The sequence below is a fragment of the Pleurodeles waltl genome, chromosome 3_2 (assembly GCF_031143425.1).
Source record: "Pleurodeles waltl isolate 20211129_DDA chromosome 3_2, aPleWal1.hap1.20221129, whole genome shotgun sequence".
Classification (NCBI taxonomy): domain Eukaryota; kingdom Metazoa; phylum Chordata; class Amphibia; order Caudata; family Salamandridae; genus Pleurodeles; species Pleurodeles waltl.
In genome coordinates, this window is record NC_090441.1 from 42,901,913 (window position 1) to 42,920,648 (window position 18,736).

Sequence of the window (18,736 nt, forward strand, 5' to 3'; positions counted from 1 at the left end):
AGCCACCTGTGCAGCAGCCAAAAGAGGAGAGTAGAGCAGTGGAGGGACTTATTTTTCAAGGGAAGCCATATGTGAAACTAGAAATAAATAAAATTTACACTAGTTTGACACTTCAAAGTAAAACAACCTTTATTGTCAGGTTTTATAAATTGTTACATCAAATTGCTAATTTTAACATATAAATGGAAAGTAATGTCCACATCCAATATCAGTTGTCACTGAAAACACAACTATAAAACACTATTGGTTCTTTTTGATGGTTATGCCCCGAATGGGTTATGGCAACATATTGTGCAGCAGAAGTACAGCTTCAGCTGCATCACAGTGAGTGTGCATCTGTAGCAGAGATGCTGTTGACACTGGAGATTTCTTCACAATCTTGAGGTTTAGCAGCTACCCCACTAGGTACTGGGACATCTGTAGTGCCTTGACTGCGGAGGTAATCTCCCCAAAGCCCATTTGAGAAATCCCCACTGAAGTGGCACACTTCCACTTGGAGATTGACTGGACTGTCTGGCTCAAGAAGGTTAAGGTGGCATGTGCCAATCTCCCAATTGAAAGGGTTAAGCCATCCTCCGTACTGCAGTGTTTCTCTACATCTTTGATTGGTGCTGTCCTCTGCCATTTGTAGACATAATTTCTCAATTGCACTGGTGAGGCTATCGATTTAACTGCTTATGTTGCAGACACTGAATGGGCAGCATGGAACCCTCAAGCCCACCAAATAACTGGTTATCTGGAGCTGTACTATCTGCCAGCGATGCTTGGTTGCCAGGAGATGTCTCACGGCGCCAAGTGCGAGCTCTCACTGATACACGTTGGTGTTGTAGCTTCTCAGCTGGCTAAAGGATAGGACTATGAGGCTGTAGGGCTTCAACATCATGCAATGATGGTGGCTGTGGGGAGCATGAAGCACTGCTACCTTGGCCATGAGGCGTGGCTGACTATCTATTTCAATGGGATCTTCCACTAACATGTGTGAGTCATCACTGTCTTCCTCGGGTTGATCAGTTTGAAGAATTAACTTAGAATGGATTTCTGTCTGAGTGAAAAGGGCTATTTATTACTATTTGCAATAATTTGTTAAATGCATTTCCTAGTCTGACTATAGTGAGTGAATTATTGACTGCATGTTCTGTGATGCACTATGATGGTTGTGTAAAGACTCCTTATTAAAAACTGTGTATTATGATGAATAATTAATACATGTAGAATACAGATTTGGGGTAACAGATTTGTAAATAAAAAATGATTACACTTACTTTGAGATGTTGCAGGTGCAGATGTATCAATCCTTGCTAAACCTAAAACTGCTTCCGGCTCCAAGGCAGTCTCCACCCTTGAATCCAGTGTACTGGGTGGGGGGGGGGGGGGCAGTATAGTTACCACCTCCTTTTGCCTGGGGCTCACACACCTGAGTCACAACCTTCCTCTTTGTGTGTGACCTGAGGTTGTACCACCTCTTCCTAATTTCATCAATGGACTGCTGGATTACTCCAACAGCATTTATTTTTGCTGCATCTCCTGCCATACTTTTTGTTCTGCGCCTTCGGGACAGTCATGGAAGATCTTTAAAACAGGAGGTCAGCTTGTTGCAGCACTCTCTCTGAAAAGTTCTTTTTTAGAGAACTTGAGTTTTCTTTTTCAGCCCCCTCACTTCTTCTCTGTTTCTTGTCTTGCCATTGTTGCTGTAGGAAGCTGTGGCTCGCTGCTCAAATTGCACTGGAAGCTGAACACCACCACCTCGCTGACTGCTTTCCAGGATTGAAATGAAAAACACTTCAAGGTAATTACCCAGCAACAGGAAGTGCTTCTCTGCATTTGTGGTCATGTTCGCAATTTGTGACCGGGATTGTAATTGCAAAATGCAATAACCAAAACAAAGAAGCAAGTACAGTACGAGTTAGAAAATATGGCCACAATTCATTCCTACATTCTGTTTTGGAATTAGCAAAACAACACAATTAGGAAATTGCAAATCAGAAATTTCGTACATCTCGTCCAGAGTTGTTTTCCAGGATCACAAGGCCACATACGGTGGTCAGTCCAGACTTGGCCTGCAGGCTCTGCTGATCGGAGTCATGATGCTTCAGCACTAGGGCATGCTTCGGTTTCTGAACACCACACAAGACTCTTACAGCCCGTAATATTTGCTTCAGATGTGTGAGGTGAGTGTAGAAAAGAAGAGCTTCCTACAGCACCCTGTTACTTCCGGCAGAGATGTTCCAGGAAGGTGCACCCACGTCTATGTGAACATGCAACTAAAGAACAAACTGAGCTTTCCCTGGCACTCTCACACATAACTAAGAAGGACATACTAGTGAACATGCTGATTTTACACAGAGTGAACCATCTATCTATCTATCTATCTATCTATCTATCTATCTATCTATCTATCTATCTATCTATCTATCTATCTATCTATCTATCTATCTATCTATCTATCTACCTACCTATCTATCTATCTACCACACTTATAAAGCACACTGTCACCTAACAGGTATACTGGTGCTGAAGGCACATGTATAGAAAAAACGCAGACTGCTCTTGAGGGAGCAAATGAGTGCACATGAGTGACACAGGAAAAAGCCAAGTTCTTAAGGCTTTTCTCAAGTGTGGAAGGTCTGTTGCAGATCTTAGGGCAGCTGGAAAATGATTCCAAAGCTGAGCAGCTCTGGCGTAAAAGGCTTGACTGCCCTGTCTTTTTTTACAGAATTGTGCCACGTAAATGACATTTTCTGTAGATAAACCAAAGGCACCTCTTTGGGATGGTTATTTTTAATCTTCTTTGCAGGGATACAAGGTCTTTACCCTCGAGTGCTTTGAAGACTATGCGCAGAGATTTAAAGGCTGTCCTCTGATTTCCCGAGTGTCAATGAGTTCCTTCATAGCGCTGGAGGCAGAGGATCTCTTTGGTCTGTTTAGTGCCAGCTTTGCAGCTGAAGCTTGTTCCAGTAACAGCATTACAGTAGTCCAGCCTACTTAGTATCACGCTACGCAGGCTCAAGATTTTTGCATTGGAGAGCAGCATGGGTAAAATTTTCCTTAAGCCTCAAGGAAGTGTAAATCAGGTGCCTGCCACCTTATTAACATGGCTGTTCATGGATAGCTTGTAATCATCTCCCATACTGCGCACCGTCTCAGGTTGTTTTAGCTCATTCTCCTTTGTCAGTTGCCACACGTTCGAGGGGAGTTTCATGGGGATTTTGGTAGCTGGACAGCAAAGCACCTCAGTTTTGTCCCCGTTTAATTTTAGGGAATTCCTGTCTAGCCATTTAACAATTTCACTGACAGAGTTATGGAAGGAGACCAGAGCGTCCAGCTTGTTGCTTTCAATGGAAAAAATCAATTGTGTATCATCAGCGTAATCCACAAATCTAATGTTATGGGATTTAATGAGTGTTATTAGAGGCCTCATTTAAATGTTAAAAAGGATTGGTCTTAATGCTGATCCATGTGGGACACCATGTTTGATGTTTTTGAAGTCAGAGCAGTATGGAGGCAGCGAGACAGCTTGACATCGATCTGACAGGTAAGAACCCATTCAATTCAGTACTGACCCCAATCCTGGCTAATCTTGTCGGTAATATCTTGTGATTCACCGTATCGAAAGCGGCTGACAGATCGAGTAGTGTCAAAACTGCTGACTGGCCACTGCCCGCTCTCACCTGGAGCTCATCCATGGCCAGAAGCAGAGCACACTCGCTCCCATGCTCTGGCCTGAATCCTCCAGGAGACTGTGATCTTCCAGATAAAGGGCAATTTTTTACTCCTGGAGCGTTCCAATACTTTTACAGGAAAGGGAAAAAGCGACATTGGCCTATAGTTACTGAGGACCAGAGGGTACACAGCGGGTTTCTTCAGTAGGAGGGTAAGTATCGTCTTTTTCAGGCCAGTGGGACTGTGCCAGATTCTAGTGGTTGATTGCAAATCTGTAGTAGTGGGGGGAGCAATTCATCCACCATGTCTTTCCAAACTGTGCTAGCGGCTCTAAAAGCTCTCCTCAGTCATAGTTTCAAAAGAACCCAGCTTACTACACTGGCTGGCAAAAGTGACTTTGAGGCTGAGATTTATCCCGTGTTGAGAGATCCCAATGTATTTAATGATCTTTCTGATCTTATTATCAGAGAATTATGTCAGGTAATCGCATAGAGCCTGTGAGGGTTCAATTACTTGCTTCATGCACTCTAGGTTAGTTAGTTCGCACATGATATCAAATACCTTTTTAGCGCTGTAAGGGGCTTTAAGAATTGCATTCTTATAATAGATGCCTTTTGCCTTGCAGGCCTCCTTCTTATATTCATTTAGGGCACTCTTTGGGTGTTTTCTATCCTCATCTGTGTAGGATCTGCACCACTTTCTTTCCAATTTCTTGCAGGCTTGTTTAGATGTTTTTCGTAGTGTATTGTACCACGGGGCTAAGGGCCTGCGTCGTGTTTTAGTATTTTTCAAGGGTATTTCTCTATCCAGTGTTTCAACAATTTTTTCCACCACGGCTTCCTAGTGGTCTGCTACTATTCTCCTATGATCATTCATTGTGGCTAGATGGAACAGTTGTCCTTGTGTTGGCCCATTCGGTTTATGTCAGGCTCTCCCGTGTCTCATTTTTTCCAATTCTGTATTCCGGGCTTTTAATTTCTCTACATTAATATGAAAGGCCACAAACATGTGGTCAGTCCAGCACATTGATATAATGTCATCCACTATACTTAGTTCCTCTCATGAAAAGAATTAGATCCAAGGTGTGACCGCCTTGGTAGGTGGGGCCGTGCACCACCTGGTGCAGTCCCAGGACTTCGCAGTATTTCCTTATAAAAGAGTGACAGGTCCCCCTCTGCCCACATATTAGAAGCTCTCGGAATGAAAACGTTTGAGTGGGTAAGGGCTAACTATGAGATGAGCTAAAGGATTGCAGGTAGGTGGATGCTGGGCCCTGTAGCCGGTAGCATAGGATTCCTGAGAGAACACAGCCTGTCCCAGATTTTAATGAGAACCCCATTAATTTGGGACCTTTCAGTTCAGCAAGAGTGGTTAAGTTCAATTTTTCTTCTAAAATTATTCCCACTCCTCCTCCTTTCCTGTTCTCTCTTGGCCTGTGCAATATTTTGAAAGTTGGTGGACAGGCCTCGTCCAAGTCTTTGGCTGAGTCATGAGAAGCCCAAGTTTCTATTATGAACAGTACACCCCACTTATCAGTTTCTAACATCCGATTAATCTCTGTAGAGGGTTTTACTATAGACCTCGCATTTATGAATCCGCATCTCATTTAATCAGATGTTCTTTTAGTAGTGAAAATGAGGGTTCATATTAGTGTATAATTATTATCCAGCTTACCTATTTGTAGTAATTGGTCTCGTGCGTAGCGTATGCTAGAGTTTGTGCTATCAGCCACTGTTTCCCCGGACTCCCGGTGGCGTCCAGCAGCATGGCTGGTGCTGTGCAATGAGGAAGAATCTAATTGTTTTATAACATAGAGAAGATCTGAATCTTTGTCACAGCTCCCCTGAATAAGATCTTCCACCTTGGCATAATGCCCCTTTCCTGAACAGCAATGGGATTCTTTAGCAGACGTACCTGCGAAGCACTCTGACTTCCCAAGAATGTGACTGTACTGAACCTTTTAGATTAGGACAGACAGAGAGGTGGCAGGATAACACGTGTCTCTTCCCTAAACTATGGAGACAGCACATAACTGTACTAGAAAGAGACAAAATATTCATACACTCTTAAAAAGAGGGAGCTCGTATAAAGTTGTTCAAATATTTAGCAATCACATGTCATGGTCAAGACATAATTTAGGAACAGAATGATGAAAATCGTGAGCAAGTGTGATGGGATGGAAGCCAATAAATCCCTCCTACTGAGGAGATAAACCTGGTTCCTTCAATACAGGAACTACATCGATTTAATCAGGAAGGGAAGGAACATCTTTACTTGTACGTTTAACTTTCTCACCTTAATTTTCTCCAAAACAAAGTCAAAGACGGATATGATAAAAGCATCTCTCCTGCTATCGCAGGCCTCTCTATAACGTGGGATATGGGTGACAGTAGGAGACGGAACTATTTAAGAAGAAATAAGTGATGTCCAGTTCAGGGAACCCCTTACTTCTCCTTCCCAGCAATGACAGTGTTAAAAATGGACACAACTCTTCGAGAATGTTGATATTAGTTTCCAGCGCAGGTTTTAAGGAGGCTATGAATGTCTGTGGCCAACATCACACTAAAGAGCTGGCAGGCTATTTGCATTCTCCTATGTCAGTGGTCTTAGCTTCTGAGGGAATGATCCACCGGCTTACCTGTGCATTCCATTGCTGCCATCATTGTACCACAGGAAATCAGTATCTCAGAGGTACACAACAACCTAAGTCACTGTATCCTAAGTAAGTCCAATTAGATATGTCAAAAGAAGAGGCGTCAAGAAGAATAATTTTTGTGTTAACAGACTTCCTTAATGCTGAAAACAGAGCAGGAGAGAGCATTAGGAATCGCCTTTGCTCTGCACCATAGCATGGGTCTCTTTGTTAGGCAGTGGAGGATTGAACACAGATTGCCCATTGAGCATGGATACATGAGCTTTAGAGTGCTCCTATAGTCCACCTTGTGCTTGAGTTATCATGGTCATCTTCATACCTGTTTCAGGTAGAGACAGGAATGTGCTTAAGAGGTCTCTGCCCTACAGACAGGACTCTGCCCCACAGAGAGAAACAAAAGGGTATCTTAAAAATCCCTGAAGAATGTCCCTTCTTCTACTGTGAGGCCCAGTACCAAGGCCCATGGCTGTAGTATGGGGGAGTTTGCCAATTTGGGACCGCTTTATAAAATCCAATATCTGAACCTGGAGTCCATCTGGAGAATATGTTTGTGTATTTCTGAAGCCAGTAACATGTAGTTATGTAACCTGTAACACTACATTGACCAAGATTCCAAGAGCTGTGGTACCATCCAATCGAGGGATGTGCTACATGTTAGCCTTCTTGCTTCTAGGCTGGCATTTCAGGTGGCTAACATATAGCGCTATATGGTGTGTCCAGAGCTCAAATTCAGAACACAGCGTGTAAGGTTATACCTTTGATTTCACACTGTTGTGAATAGGCCACCTTACTTTTTGTCAGTGCTTTGAATAAGTATCCTCCTACCCTTTGCCAGTATTGCAGGAATGTCCAGTTTTACCCTAAAGGAACTTTCAAAGTATGTGTATTTCTCTGTAGAACTGCATGGTGCAATGGCCACAAATGTGTTTTGTAGTCTGTGTCAGTATCCTGAAAGCCACTTCCTAGTTCAGCTGCGGATTCCAAAAAGCAGCACTGTAACATGTGTTCTTTTGAGTTTGGCATAGGCCAGCAATAAGAACTGCACTCTACTTTCCTCTGTGTTTCCCAGAGAAGTTTCAGGGCTTGAGGTTTGCTGCATCATCATTGGGATTAAGGGACCTCATGCCCTGCTGATCCTTGACAGTTCTCTCTTCCATAGCCTGGACAAGTATGGGTTCCTGGGAAGGGCGCTTGCCCCGGGGAGAGTCTTCAGTGCTACAGCTTTGCTTCCTCTCTTTGTGAAAATCTAGATGTTGAATAGGTGCACTCGCCCTGTTTCAAAGCCCCTTACACACAGCTCTTCAAACATACCGAATGGACACGTACAAGACAGGAAGCACTACTACTCTGACTACGCCATTGGTTCATGAAGCCTATGCTGACCCAATAATTTGTGGTATAGGCCTCTTCTTTTCTACCAAGGTTGCTCCTGACGCTCCAATAGAAGCAAGATGATTTGTTTTCCTTAGCCTAGGTATAGCATTTAAAGGGAATTTTCTATGCCTTAATCCTACTTACGGGTGTGAGAAATGTGCATGATTTACTTTTGCATAATTAGGTGAACGTTCTGCAAAATTATGCATAATTACATGAAATTCAAACCCATCATTTAGCCCTATATTTTAGTGTGTAATGGTCCTTCCATCAATTTTTAATGTAAGAATGTATTACACGCCAAGAAATAGCACCTAAAACACAAGTGCCACGAACAGCAGCCACACACGTTCTGGTTATTTTCATTGTTCAAATGCTATAGATTTGCCGCAAAGAATGGAAATAATACAGTTAGGTGACATTAGCACAACACAAAATTCACAAAATTGCATACATTGTGGCAGTGTAATGTAAATTTCATCCACGCCTAATCCTAAACCCTTCTGAAGAGTATGAAAATCCACAGTTCCTCTTCCAGGAGCATTTGATAGAGGCAGCTGCCACCATGAATACTTGTGGGTTTGCAGAGAAATAGGGGTGCTTAACTTGAGGTGGTGCTTGCTGGTAGGGCCCACCAGCACTCATTTTTGGGGAAATGGCACTTATTTTTCTTCATCAGATATTAACCGAGAGCAAGAGTGAGAAAAATACACAAACTGGAAAGGAGGAGGAATAGAAAGACAGAAAAGTAGGCAAGAAGCAGGAACCGGCAAGAGCAGGATAAAGGGGCAGCAACATCTGGTAGTGGATTATGAGGTGAATTCAACACGACTAACCCTTGGTATTCAGTGCGCCCTTTTTTAATAGCACCGCTGGAGCAGAGCTGTGGACTACGGCGCTCATTCTTTTCTAAACTAAGCACTGAGGGTAGGTGCAGTGCTTAATTTGTAAATAAAAACGTGCCGGTGCCCAAATCCCTCCTCTAAAACTCGCGGCTGCTGCATTTAATGTGCGAGCACGGAATACTGAGGCGGCGTAATCCTGAAGCCATCTCAGGCCCCTCAATCCATTTAAGGCCACTCCCTGCCCCTTCAGCTCACTCTGGCAGCGTTCTGCTTTCTACCCTTGTGACGCTTTTTCGTTTTTCTCTTCCTCCGTCTTTCCCATATGTGTGTTTTGCTCGCAGCAAATGCTTGAGGCAGAAAAATAAGTGCCGGCCCTCAAAAATAAGTGCTGGTGCTCAGCACCGGCAACAACAAGCACAAATTAAGCACTGGTTAGGTGCATATTTGGATAAAGGAAAGTGGACCAGAAAAGGAAAGTTCCAAAGACCATCTCTACCTGACACAAGTCACACGCAAGACACAGAAGTGGTCCCTTAATTCACCATAATAAACTGGACACACTTCTTCATCCATAACACACCACAGCACTGTTGTCATCAACAAAGGTTACTACACAGGAAGAACTCACAAACAGAACCACAGATAATTGCTAAGAGCACGTGAGCTCCATCGTTCAGCAGTGACAGTCATCTCTAAAAAGACACACATCTGCAATGAAAGAAATGGGTTTGTGGTCCTTCTGATCCTGTTCACAGGGTATGGGTCTATCTGCTGGGGGTAATTCTACAATGAATGACGCACCGAACAGGATTGTAGAGGATGGTGTTGATGTCTGCATGAGTGATCATGCACATAAAATACTTGCTTTTCCACTGTGGAGCACACCGTGGGGTAAATCCCGCGTAGAAAGGCTCAAAAGACATGAGGCACCCGGGCCCTGATTCTCAAGTAGGTGAGGCTGGTGAGAATATGTAATCCCAAAACTACCTTAACCATAAATTGACCATGTTTGTATTGGCGCGAAAGGATAATAGACTGTGGTGGAGGTATTTTCAGTGGCTGCGCATCCCTTATCTCAAAGTAGAAGACTACCAGTGTGCACACACAGCTAGCTAACACCACACTCGCTCCAAGATGGCGTAGAGGAAAGCTCACATGGCGCAGGATCATTTCCACCTGTTCCATCTGTTGCCTTGTTGCCAAGTAGGGCGCGTCCCTCCACAGGACCTCTTCAACTTAATCTTTTTCAACACTTTCAAAGGGACTATAATGCTTATCATAAATTTCTATGAAATCAAGGCGAGGAGCAGTCTAAACTATCTACAGACAAAATACATAAATATGCACCCGCCTTAAGCACATTCAAACATGAAACAAAGATTGAGCAGAGCAACACCCCACAAATTTGTAAATCTTTTTTTGTGAAACATGGGTGCGATCATAATGTCAATCAATGATAATCAGGAGACTAGGTCTCAAGAAGAGACAGGGCCAGCTTTACTGTGGTGATGCCCAGTGCGACAATGTTTGTTGGCGTCTCCAATACCTACCGTCACCGAGATTCCCTCAAATACCACCCTTTAACAGTACCCTCAAGTCTCCATACCCACTCTCTCACTCAGATGCACTTAATTAGTTTGATGGTGCCACTCATTCAAGTGTAGGGTGTCAGAGCACTTTACATCACATACACATTACACAGAGACAATCATACATATGTAAATCAGTATATAGGAAATGTTACATAAGACAGAGGACCCCTAGATGTAGGAGTCACCTCATCCATACTTGTAGGCAGTATAGTTTATGAGTACTTGATCTGGAGAAGCACAAACTCAGAATTTTAAAAGTACCACCACAGTTTGGGATTGTCTTTACTAATAAGAAATGATCAGTACCCAAATGAACACTTTTGCAACATTAGGATAATGAAAGACTGGGGAAAAACCATCACGGTCTAGCCTATACTTTGCAGGTTCCATGAAGCTCTTTGATGACAGTTTCTAGTTCACTCTTCGATGTTATGATTTTACCTTATACACTGCAAGTAGTTAAAGGATATCTCCATCAAAAGCAGGAACCCACTGACTCATTTACATTATATGCACTTTGTAATCTGCATAGTACACGTTCTTTGCAAAAGGCATATTAACCCTCTGCGCTACCTTATATGAGACAAAACTAGGGATGTGCGGGGAGCTCTGCTTTGCTGGCAGAGCTAACAGAGTTTTCAGAACTCCACGCTCCGCTTAGAGCATAGAGTTGTCCAAAAAACTACGCTAGGCACACCAGGGGGCGGCGCTCACCAGGTGCACGCAGCAACCCAATATGGGCTGCTGCGTGCACCGGAGCATAGGAGGGAGGCAGCTGCTGAGAGGACTCGTCGCAGTCGGACGAGGAGGAGAACCCCCCAGGAAGACCCAGACAGGTCCTCGTCTCTTTTATTGTTGTTTGTGAACAATGGTGTACAAACAAGGACTGAAACGGCAGCTTTCGCTGCCTACAGCCCAGGCCTGTATCCAGAAAGCTGCAGCTTCAGGCCTCTTGTGCACCGGCCTGTCACCGGCATGCACAAGAGGCCTGAAACGGCAGCTTTCACTGCCTACGGTCCTCCTGAATGCGCCCATCTCGGAAGCGCTAAGCAGGGTCAGGCCTGGCTGACCAAGCCCGACCCAGCTTAGCGCTTCCGAGATGGGCGCATTCAGGAGGACTCTGTGGGGCACGGAACTTTGGCTTCGCGGAATTCCACTGAGTTTTTTTTCAACTCCGTGGAATTCCGCGAAGCTGGAGTCCATTCACTCTGCCCAGGCCTAAAACTGCCACTAAACAAAGGTCAATTTCTTTCCAGAAGGTCCATTAATCACCAGAGTTATCTGGACATTTTCAATGTTGAAAGTTTCTGGAGGCAATGAACCCGGCAGCAGGTGCTTTTAAAACCGTAAGATGCTTGTGAACATGGCAACCCCACCCGAAGTCAACGCCCGGAGCGGTGTCACCAGTCGCACCGCCCTAGAGGCAGCCCTGAGAATTTATGTTGGTGTAAATACACGCTACCATATGAAGGACAGACACAAACAAATTCAGTACATTTAATCTGCTTAGTTCAATTTACTTTCCGCCACGTGCCTCTCATACATTATTTCACAAATACAGTTCCCAAATACCTTCAAAAAGGATTCCATTGATTTCGAAGCCAAAGAATTACTTCTGAACAAAGTATTTGGTTCATCTGAAATTACAAAATTAAAACAATTCATTCAGTTCACTTTTGGACCAACATAACAGGATACATGCCCTAACTTCGATTTTTAAACTGTTTTAAGGTTTTTTTTTTCATTTTAAGAAAATTAATGAAACCGTTGCCTGCTTGTAGATGCCCCAAGGAAACGTCTGCAATGATCCCCTTTTTATGTCACCATTGGAAGAATGGGTTTACCAGAATTATCACTGCTTGTAACAACAGGCTGTGGCAGAGGGCTGAGATTATTTAAAAAAGAATGTCTTTAAAAACTGAAAGTGACTCTATTTTTGAACATAGGCTTTCTCGGTGCTCAGGAATGTCATCCTCCACTGTAGCATGTTATTTTTTCAGGCACTTGAAAAGGTTAGAGGGGAGTCTTACGCTAACATCATGACAGAGGGGGCGCCCAAGCAAACTCTTCAGGCCGTGCTGTCAACCAGGAAGTCTTTTTCAGACCCAACAACACCAGCCAAGAAGCACCCTATTTACTTAATGCACAGGCGGAGGTCTCTAGGCCCTAGTATCTTAACTAGAAATTGCATTTCATGTGATGCTCGTACCAGCATAAAAACATGACACTTAACAACAACGTTTTCCTTACTTGTTTTCTCCAGTTCCAGTCGGAAGAGAAGGTCGAGGAACTCCTTGGCTAAGCCTTGGCCCATGAAGAGTTTGACCAGGTTAGTTGCCAATTCCTGCCTGCAGTCGGCAGTTGTGGTTTCGTCAATTAATGATATTAAATGTATCTGTTCATCCTAGGAACAAAAAGAAAAGGCTACTTTGATGCCTTACTCAAAGGGCAGATACACTGAAGAACCCAACACTGATGGTTCACTCAATGTAATGCCTGGTCATATGAATGGCCCTAGATCTTAAAATTTCCCATTGATTCCTAGAGCGCAGAAGGGAGAAAGCCCACGGCAATTGCTCCGAAAGCCATTCGATTATATAACATTTGTCAAGTCCACAGCTAGGAAGCACAAAATCTACAAAATATTCAATTCTGATATCACCAACCCAGAAACTGAAATTACTTACCTGTAACTTTGGTTTTTCACTTGGTCACAGGCAAAGACCTCCATGCTTTGAATTCTGGGTCATCTGGTGGTTTAAGAAGGAATTGTTTTATAGGGGCATACAAATCGTGGGTATCAACAAAGGTAACACAGAGGTGCTCCATTCACAGATACCCCAGCACATTCTTAAATTATGCTCAACGTTCAGATTATTTTGTTAAATTGTCAAGTTGAGATCAATCAATTATTTTCTTGATGGGGACTTTGAATGGAAATTTATGACAGACAGCAAGCTGCAACCTGTTATACATAAAGAATAGCAATAGAAAATGTAAACATGCAAAGATATTCAGACTAATGCATATTTTTGGAAAGATTGATTTCAGAACCATTTAGTTTCTTTACATAGTGCTCATACAAGCCGATGGCACCTGTGTGGGGAGAACATAAACGAAATGAAAGACTATCATGCAATTTTGATTAAAAGACGTGAGGTGAATAAGCTAATTTTTAGGTGCAGAAAGCTACCTATTCAAGCTGTAAGACATTTACACTGGTAACCCTAGAGTAAAAGGTTCCATTGGTATTATAGAGTCTATATCATCTGGTAGGTGTTATGGTCCTATCCAAGATTTTTTTTTAAACGTTTAAAATACCTGTAACATCACAGCTAATATTGACAATCTTTGAACATAAACATGTATGCCTAGCTTGTGAATGCAATCCTTCTGCACCTTCTCAGATACCTTACAGTCTTCAAAGCCTATCCATCTGCCTCATTGGAGAACTTCATTTCTAGGTGTATTTTGCAACATTCATCAAGTATTATTTAAAAACAAGATGTAACTAGTCTGAAACACGGTGAGCAATTGTTACAGGAACAAATGCAGCTTCACTATGGCCCTCATTATAACATTGGCGGTATATACTGCCTACCGCCGTGGCGACGGGTGCCAAAAGACAGTTGCCATGGCTACCAACCGTCAGCCATATTATAACCGCTGCTGGATTTCCAACAGAAGGATGGCCGAAATCTGGCTGCGGCCATGCCAGCGGATGGTGGTAAGGTGACCCATGATCCGGCCTGGCGGTGTTCTGCTGGCGGACGCTGCTTCTGGCAGCAGTGCCCTGTCCCATCTCCTGCTGGAGGACCCCCTGGATCCAGGTAAGTCAGGTGCTCCAAGAGGGGTGGGGGGTGTTTGTGTGTGTGTGGGTGTGTGTGTGTAAGTCAGTGCGTGCGTGAATGCGGGTGTGTGATGCATGTTGTCTGTGTGTGCATGTATGGATGTGTGAGTGCATGTATGTTGTGTTGTGTGCATGCGTATGTGCAAGTATGTATGTCAGTGTGAGTGGATGTGTGTGTGAATGGATGCATGCATGCCTGTATGAATGTGGGTATGAGTGTGTGTATGCGTGTGTTCATTGGTGAGTGAAGGTGCGTGTATGTCGTGGGGGGAAATTTCTTATTGATGATGTGATTGTTTACGGATCTTCCAATGGGGAATGTATTGAGATCAGAGATTAGAATCATCACCTACTCTGATAATGCAGACGCTTAGTTGTAACTTAACTTGGAGTGAATTGTTGGAGAAAAAAATTGACTTTTAATCAAGGACTATCGGAGGATTCTGAACTTGTTTGCAACCTAGGAGAACACGATTGCCTGCTTTTTCCAGAAGAGTATGGGAAATGATGATTTGCCATCAGTCTGGGATGCCATAGGAGCTCTTGTTCGACTTTAAGTTATTTGTTACACCTCTACAAAGATCCTGATTCACTGTTTTGTTCTATGAAGGTGTTGTATATCTGTAAATTTATGGAAGAGTCCCACAGAAGTCAGAATCAATACATAACTACTCACAGAAAAAGCTCAATGACTCATGACTGTACAGAAAAGCTTAAACTATTTGACCTGTAAATTATACTGGCTAAGTGAAGTGGAAAAAATTACTGTCTCATTAGATATTATAGTGATGGGAGAGCAGTCAGTCTTGTTAGAGCGTCATTTAATATTGTTATTACCTGCAGGACAGAGGATGCTGTTACTGGTATGTGTAAGATATTTTAGCAGCAATATCAGCAGAAGACATAACTGATGTCTGAGACTGAACTGAAATGTTCTGTCAGCCTTGCGAGTGGCATGACTATTTGTGCCATACATAAAGATGTCCATGACTCTATGTTCCCCAAATACTCCCCGTAATGTTTGAATTCATTGTTATGAAATAGGTCACCCAGTGTAGTGATACGTTTGTGGTGGAGATGAGTTATCAGAGCTGAAGAGCGGTCTATTGCAAGATGGCCATAATGTTTGAGAGGTATGGATGAGGAGTATATCACAGTGACGCCACATACTGCAGCAAGCCTAGACAATGCCCAGGCTGTGCATCCCAGCATGTGAATCTCTTGAGTTAGTCTAGCAAATTGGAGGTAGGGAGCTTCTTGAGTAGGAATCAGGTGTATCTGGCCCACTCCAGTGCAAGGTGTGGGGCCTTTCGGCTGTTATGAATCCAGTAGTGCATAAACTGAACCTGGGCTACCAAGTAATATACCTCGAAGTGGGAAGCAACACCCTCCCTATCATAAGGCAGGCATAATCTACTCCAGCTCAAGCGAGGCTGACTCGCCCAGGCCAATCTTCATGAGTGAGTTCAGTGGATTAAAAAAGACCTTGTTTAGTAGAACAGGGATGTTTTGAAACCTGTAGAGTAACAGCAATATTATCATTTTCATGAGGGCTAGTCTGCCTGCCAAGAACAGAGGGAGCGATATCCAGTGCTCGACTCGTGCCCGCAGCCCATCCAGATATTTGCAATAATTCTCTAGGAGAATTGTCATGGATCTGTATGATATAGCAGTCCTAAGTAGTGGTCTGGTTCCGTCTGCCACAGCATAGGGTATGACAGTGAGGGCTGCTTACCAGCATTCATGTGTGGGACTAGGATAGACTTTAATCAATGGGCGAATTGTACAATCTCATCTATAATAGGGGCTAGATTGCACTACTAACAAAGTATCATCTGCATACATGGATAGTAACGTATACCAATAGCCCAGGTTAATCCTGCGCCTATAATGAAACTCCTGGAGGAAACATTCCAGAGGCTCCACAGTCAGGACAAATAGTAGGGGGGAGAGAGGGCAGCCCTGGTGGGTGCCTCTGCTGAACATAAAAGCAGGGGATAGCCCTTCATTGACTCAAACTTGAGCCATGGGATCAGTATAGAGGAGCTGAATCCATCGTATCATGGCCCTACCCAGTAAATCTTATTCAGGGCCATTTAACCATATCAAATGCCTTTGTGGCATTGCGGAATACGGCGGCAACCTTGAGGCTACAGTACAGTTGATGTGGGAGAGCAAAGAGTGATCTAAGGTTATCAGCCGTGGACTGACCCAGTATAAAACCGGATTGATCCGGTTGCACCATTTGCAGCATAAGGAGAAGGAATCTGCTATCCAAAACTTTAGCCAGAATTTCCTTTTCTCCCCACTTCTCAGACCGCAACAACCTCAAATGTGGTTTCAAAACCTCCACTCACTAAACTGCACCCCAACCATCTACAACTCCATAAAATCACTAGGCATCATACTAGACTCTTAATGTCAGGAATCCCCAAGATGCCTCCTGGGTAATCGGTCAGTATCCCCAGGGATTAGGGTTAAATCATATCTTTGTTCTTGGTTAAACCTTCATGTTTCTAAGTAAACATAATGTGCTTTGTTACACAATTGGTTTTATCACTGCTTGTTTTACCAATGCTTGTTTGCTAATGTGAGCAGGTGTAGACGTGCTTCTAATTGGGTGTGGTGTAGACATGTGCTTCTAATCGGGTGTGGTGACTCATCCACATGTGGAAACTCAACTGCTTTCCTGATTGGCTATAAATAGCAGAGTGAAGCATGCCTCCCTGCTTGGCTTTGTTTTGCTTCCTGATGCTGATTTGGCAGTCCATCCCCTACTGTCATCCTCTTATTCAGGACTTTTGAGGCAATTATTTTCTTTGTTCCTGTACCAGCTGACACCAGACATTCCTCCAGCCCTCCGGAAAAAACTGCAGCTAAGTGACTAGTATTCTCCAGGGAGTTTGTTCTTTGAGCGCTGCGCTTTCCTAGAACAGCTGGTGTATTTCAGACCTCCTATTTTGGCAGAGTGCTTATCTTGAAGAGACAAATGCATTTCTGAACATTCTACATTATTATTGTAGTTACTTGCCTAAATGTGCTTCAGGAAATCTGCTTGAGCTCAAGTACTACAAAAAGTGACAGTGCAATTTTAAAAGAGCATTTACGTGACTTTTCTTTCTCTAATAGCATAACTCTTGGATTTCAATTGTGTCATTCATGCCTCTGTTTCAGGTTTGAGGAATTTGCTTTTGAAGGGTTTTTCACACGCACAGTGAAACCAAACCAAACTGTGCCACCCTAACTGTTTGATCCCAGAGTGGACATTTGTATTTCTTGGATTGTTTTTGTTCCTTTGAGTTTAACCCTATGCATGCAGGAAAGTTATACGTGATATAATTAATGCCCTTGTTTGTCTTTCTTGTGTATGATAGTGCAACCACACTTCTAATTGAAGTGTGCAACAGTGAATCTCTGTGAAGCCAGCCCTAGTGTCGCAGTACTTATTGTTATGGTACTCAGTTTGGGTTTTTGGTAACGCAGGGTTAGTAATTTTGCCAACAGTTATTATTATCCAAGAAAAGTGCTGGAGCATTCCGGTGTTCTTCTACCGCTCCCGTGCCCACATCAGAAAGAGAGATTCAGTTTCAAGGAAGTTGAGTGCACTAACTCTACTATCACTCTGTCAACAACGGCCTGCCCCCCGAAGATACAGGGTGCCTGGCTGGACCGGCAAGACGTGGCAGTGTTTTGTCTCTTTCTCTTTCTCTTCCACTCCCCCTTTCCTTTTGGGACACCTGCCGGGGTTTCTGTGTCCACCAGGAAGTGCAGAGAGGTATTCCAGGAGGTCAGGGCATACCATCACCCCTGCAGACATCCTGCTTTTCAGGTGAGTGGCCCCGTCTCGACACTTAACTTGCAAGATTACATATGAGCTGCATGTAGAAGCCCTAACCTACATCTGCCCATTCTAAGAAAACTAAAACTCTTCATGCCACTTGGAGACCCCAAAACGGTGGGTGAATCTCTAGTGCTCTCAAGACTGTACTATGGGAATGGTACGTTCATAGGTCTACCGAAAGCCAGCCTAGCCACAAGTGAAAGCAACAATAACTGCAGCAGAAAAACTTTTAACAGGCACACGTTGTTATGACTGCATTTCCCCTTCACTCAGAGCCTTCAACTGGCTCCCAGTTGAAGCTAGGATTCAACTGAAAGACACAGGCATTACACACAAAGCACTACACAACTTTGGTCCAAAATACATGTTGAATAGGATCAAGCTATCAGGAGGTGGAAGAGGCTCTAGACGTGCTAAATCTCTTATATTAGAACCAGCCAGATTCAAATAAAAGATTCAAGGTCACACTTTCGCCAGATCTGCCCCAAAAATATGGAACTCCCTTCCATCTGCATTGAGAGCAAATACCTCATTCAGGCTGTTCAAGAAAGAAGTTAAAGCCTTTATACTGTAAAAACATGTTTCATAAGAGAACTCTCTACAGTCATCCACTATATTCATTATTTTTGTCAGAGTCACCAGATCCTCGGGGTCTGTGCACGTTCCCAACACGTCCACCACTGAACAGCTCCAAGACTCTGATAGATAAATCACAGAGACTGAGAGAGTTCAAGAGGTGAAGAGGGGGTTAGGAAGGGAACAGCTGGTAAGGAGACCTGTAGTAAGAAAAAGGTTAGAACACACTATATGAAAATTATATCTCCTGAAATCAATACTAGACTATGGTTCTAAGCCTAGTCACTCTGAAAACATGAACAATCTAAGAGTTAAGTTTAAAATGACTAAGTTTCAAGATGGCCG

The 18,736-nt window shown here is 43.4% G+C and overlaps 1 protein-coding gene across 2 annotated transcripts in view; it reads right to left on the reverse strand.

The window, feature by feature from the left end:
* Positions 1-18,736, reverse strand: part of LOC138286443 (ras GTPase-activating protein 4-like) — a 386,898-nt gene that overhangs the window by 80,964 nt on the left and 287,198 nt on the right. For both annotated transcript variants that reach the window (XM_069226706.1, XM_069226707.1), the window contains exons 10-11: positions 12,375-12,528; positions 11,697-11,761 (exon numbers count right to left, since the gene is read on the reverse strand). In XM_069226706.1, the coding sequence (XP_069082807.1) occupies positions 11,697-11,761; positions 12,375-12,528 (219 nt within the window). The remainder of the gene's footprint in view (positions 1-11,696; positions 11,762-12,374; positions 12,529-18,736) is intronic.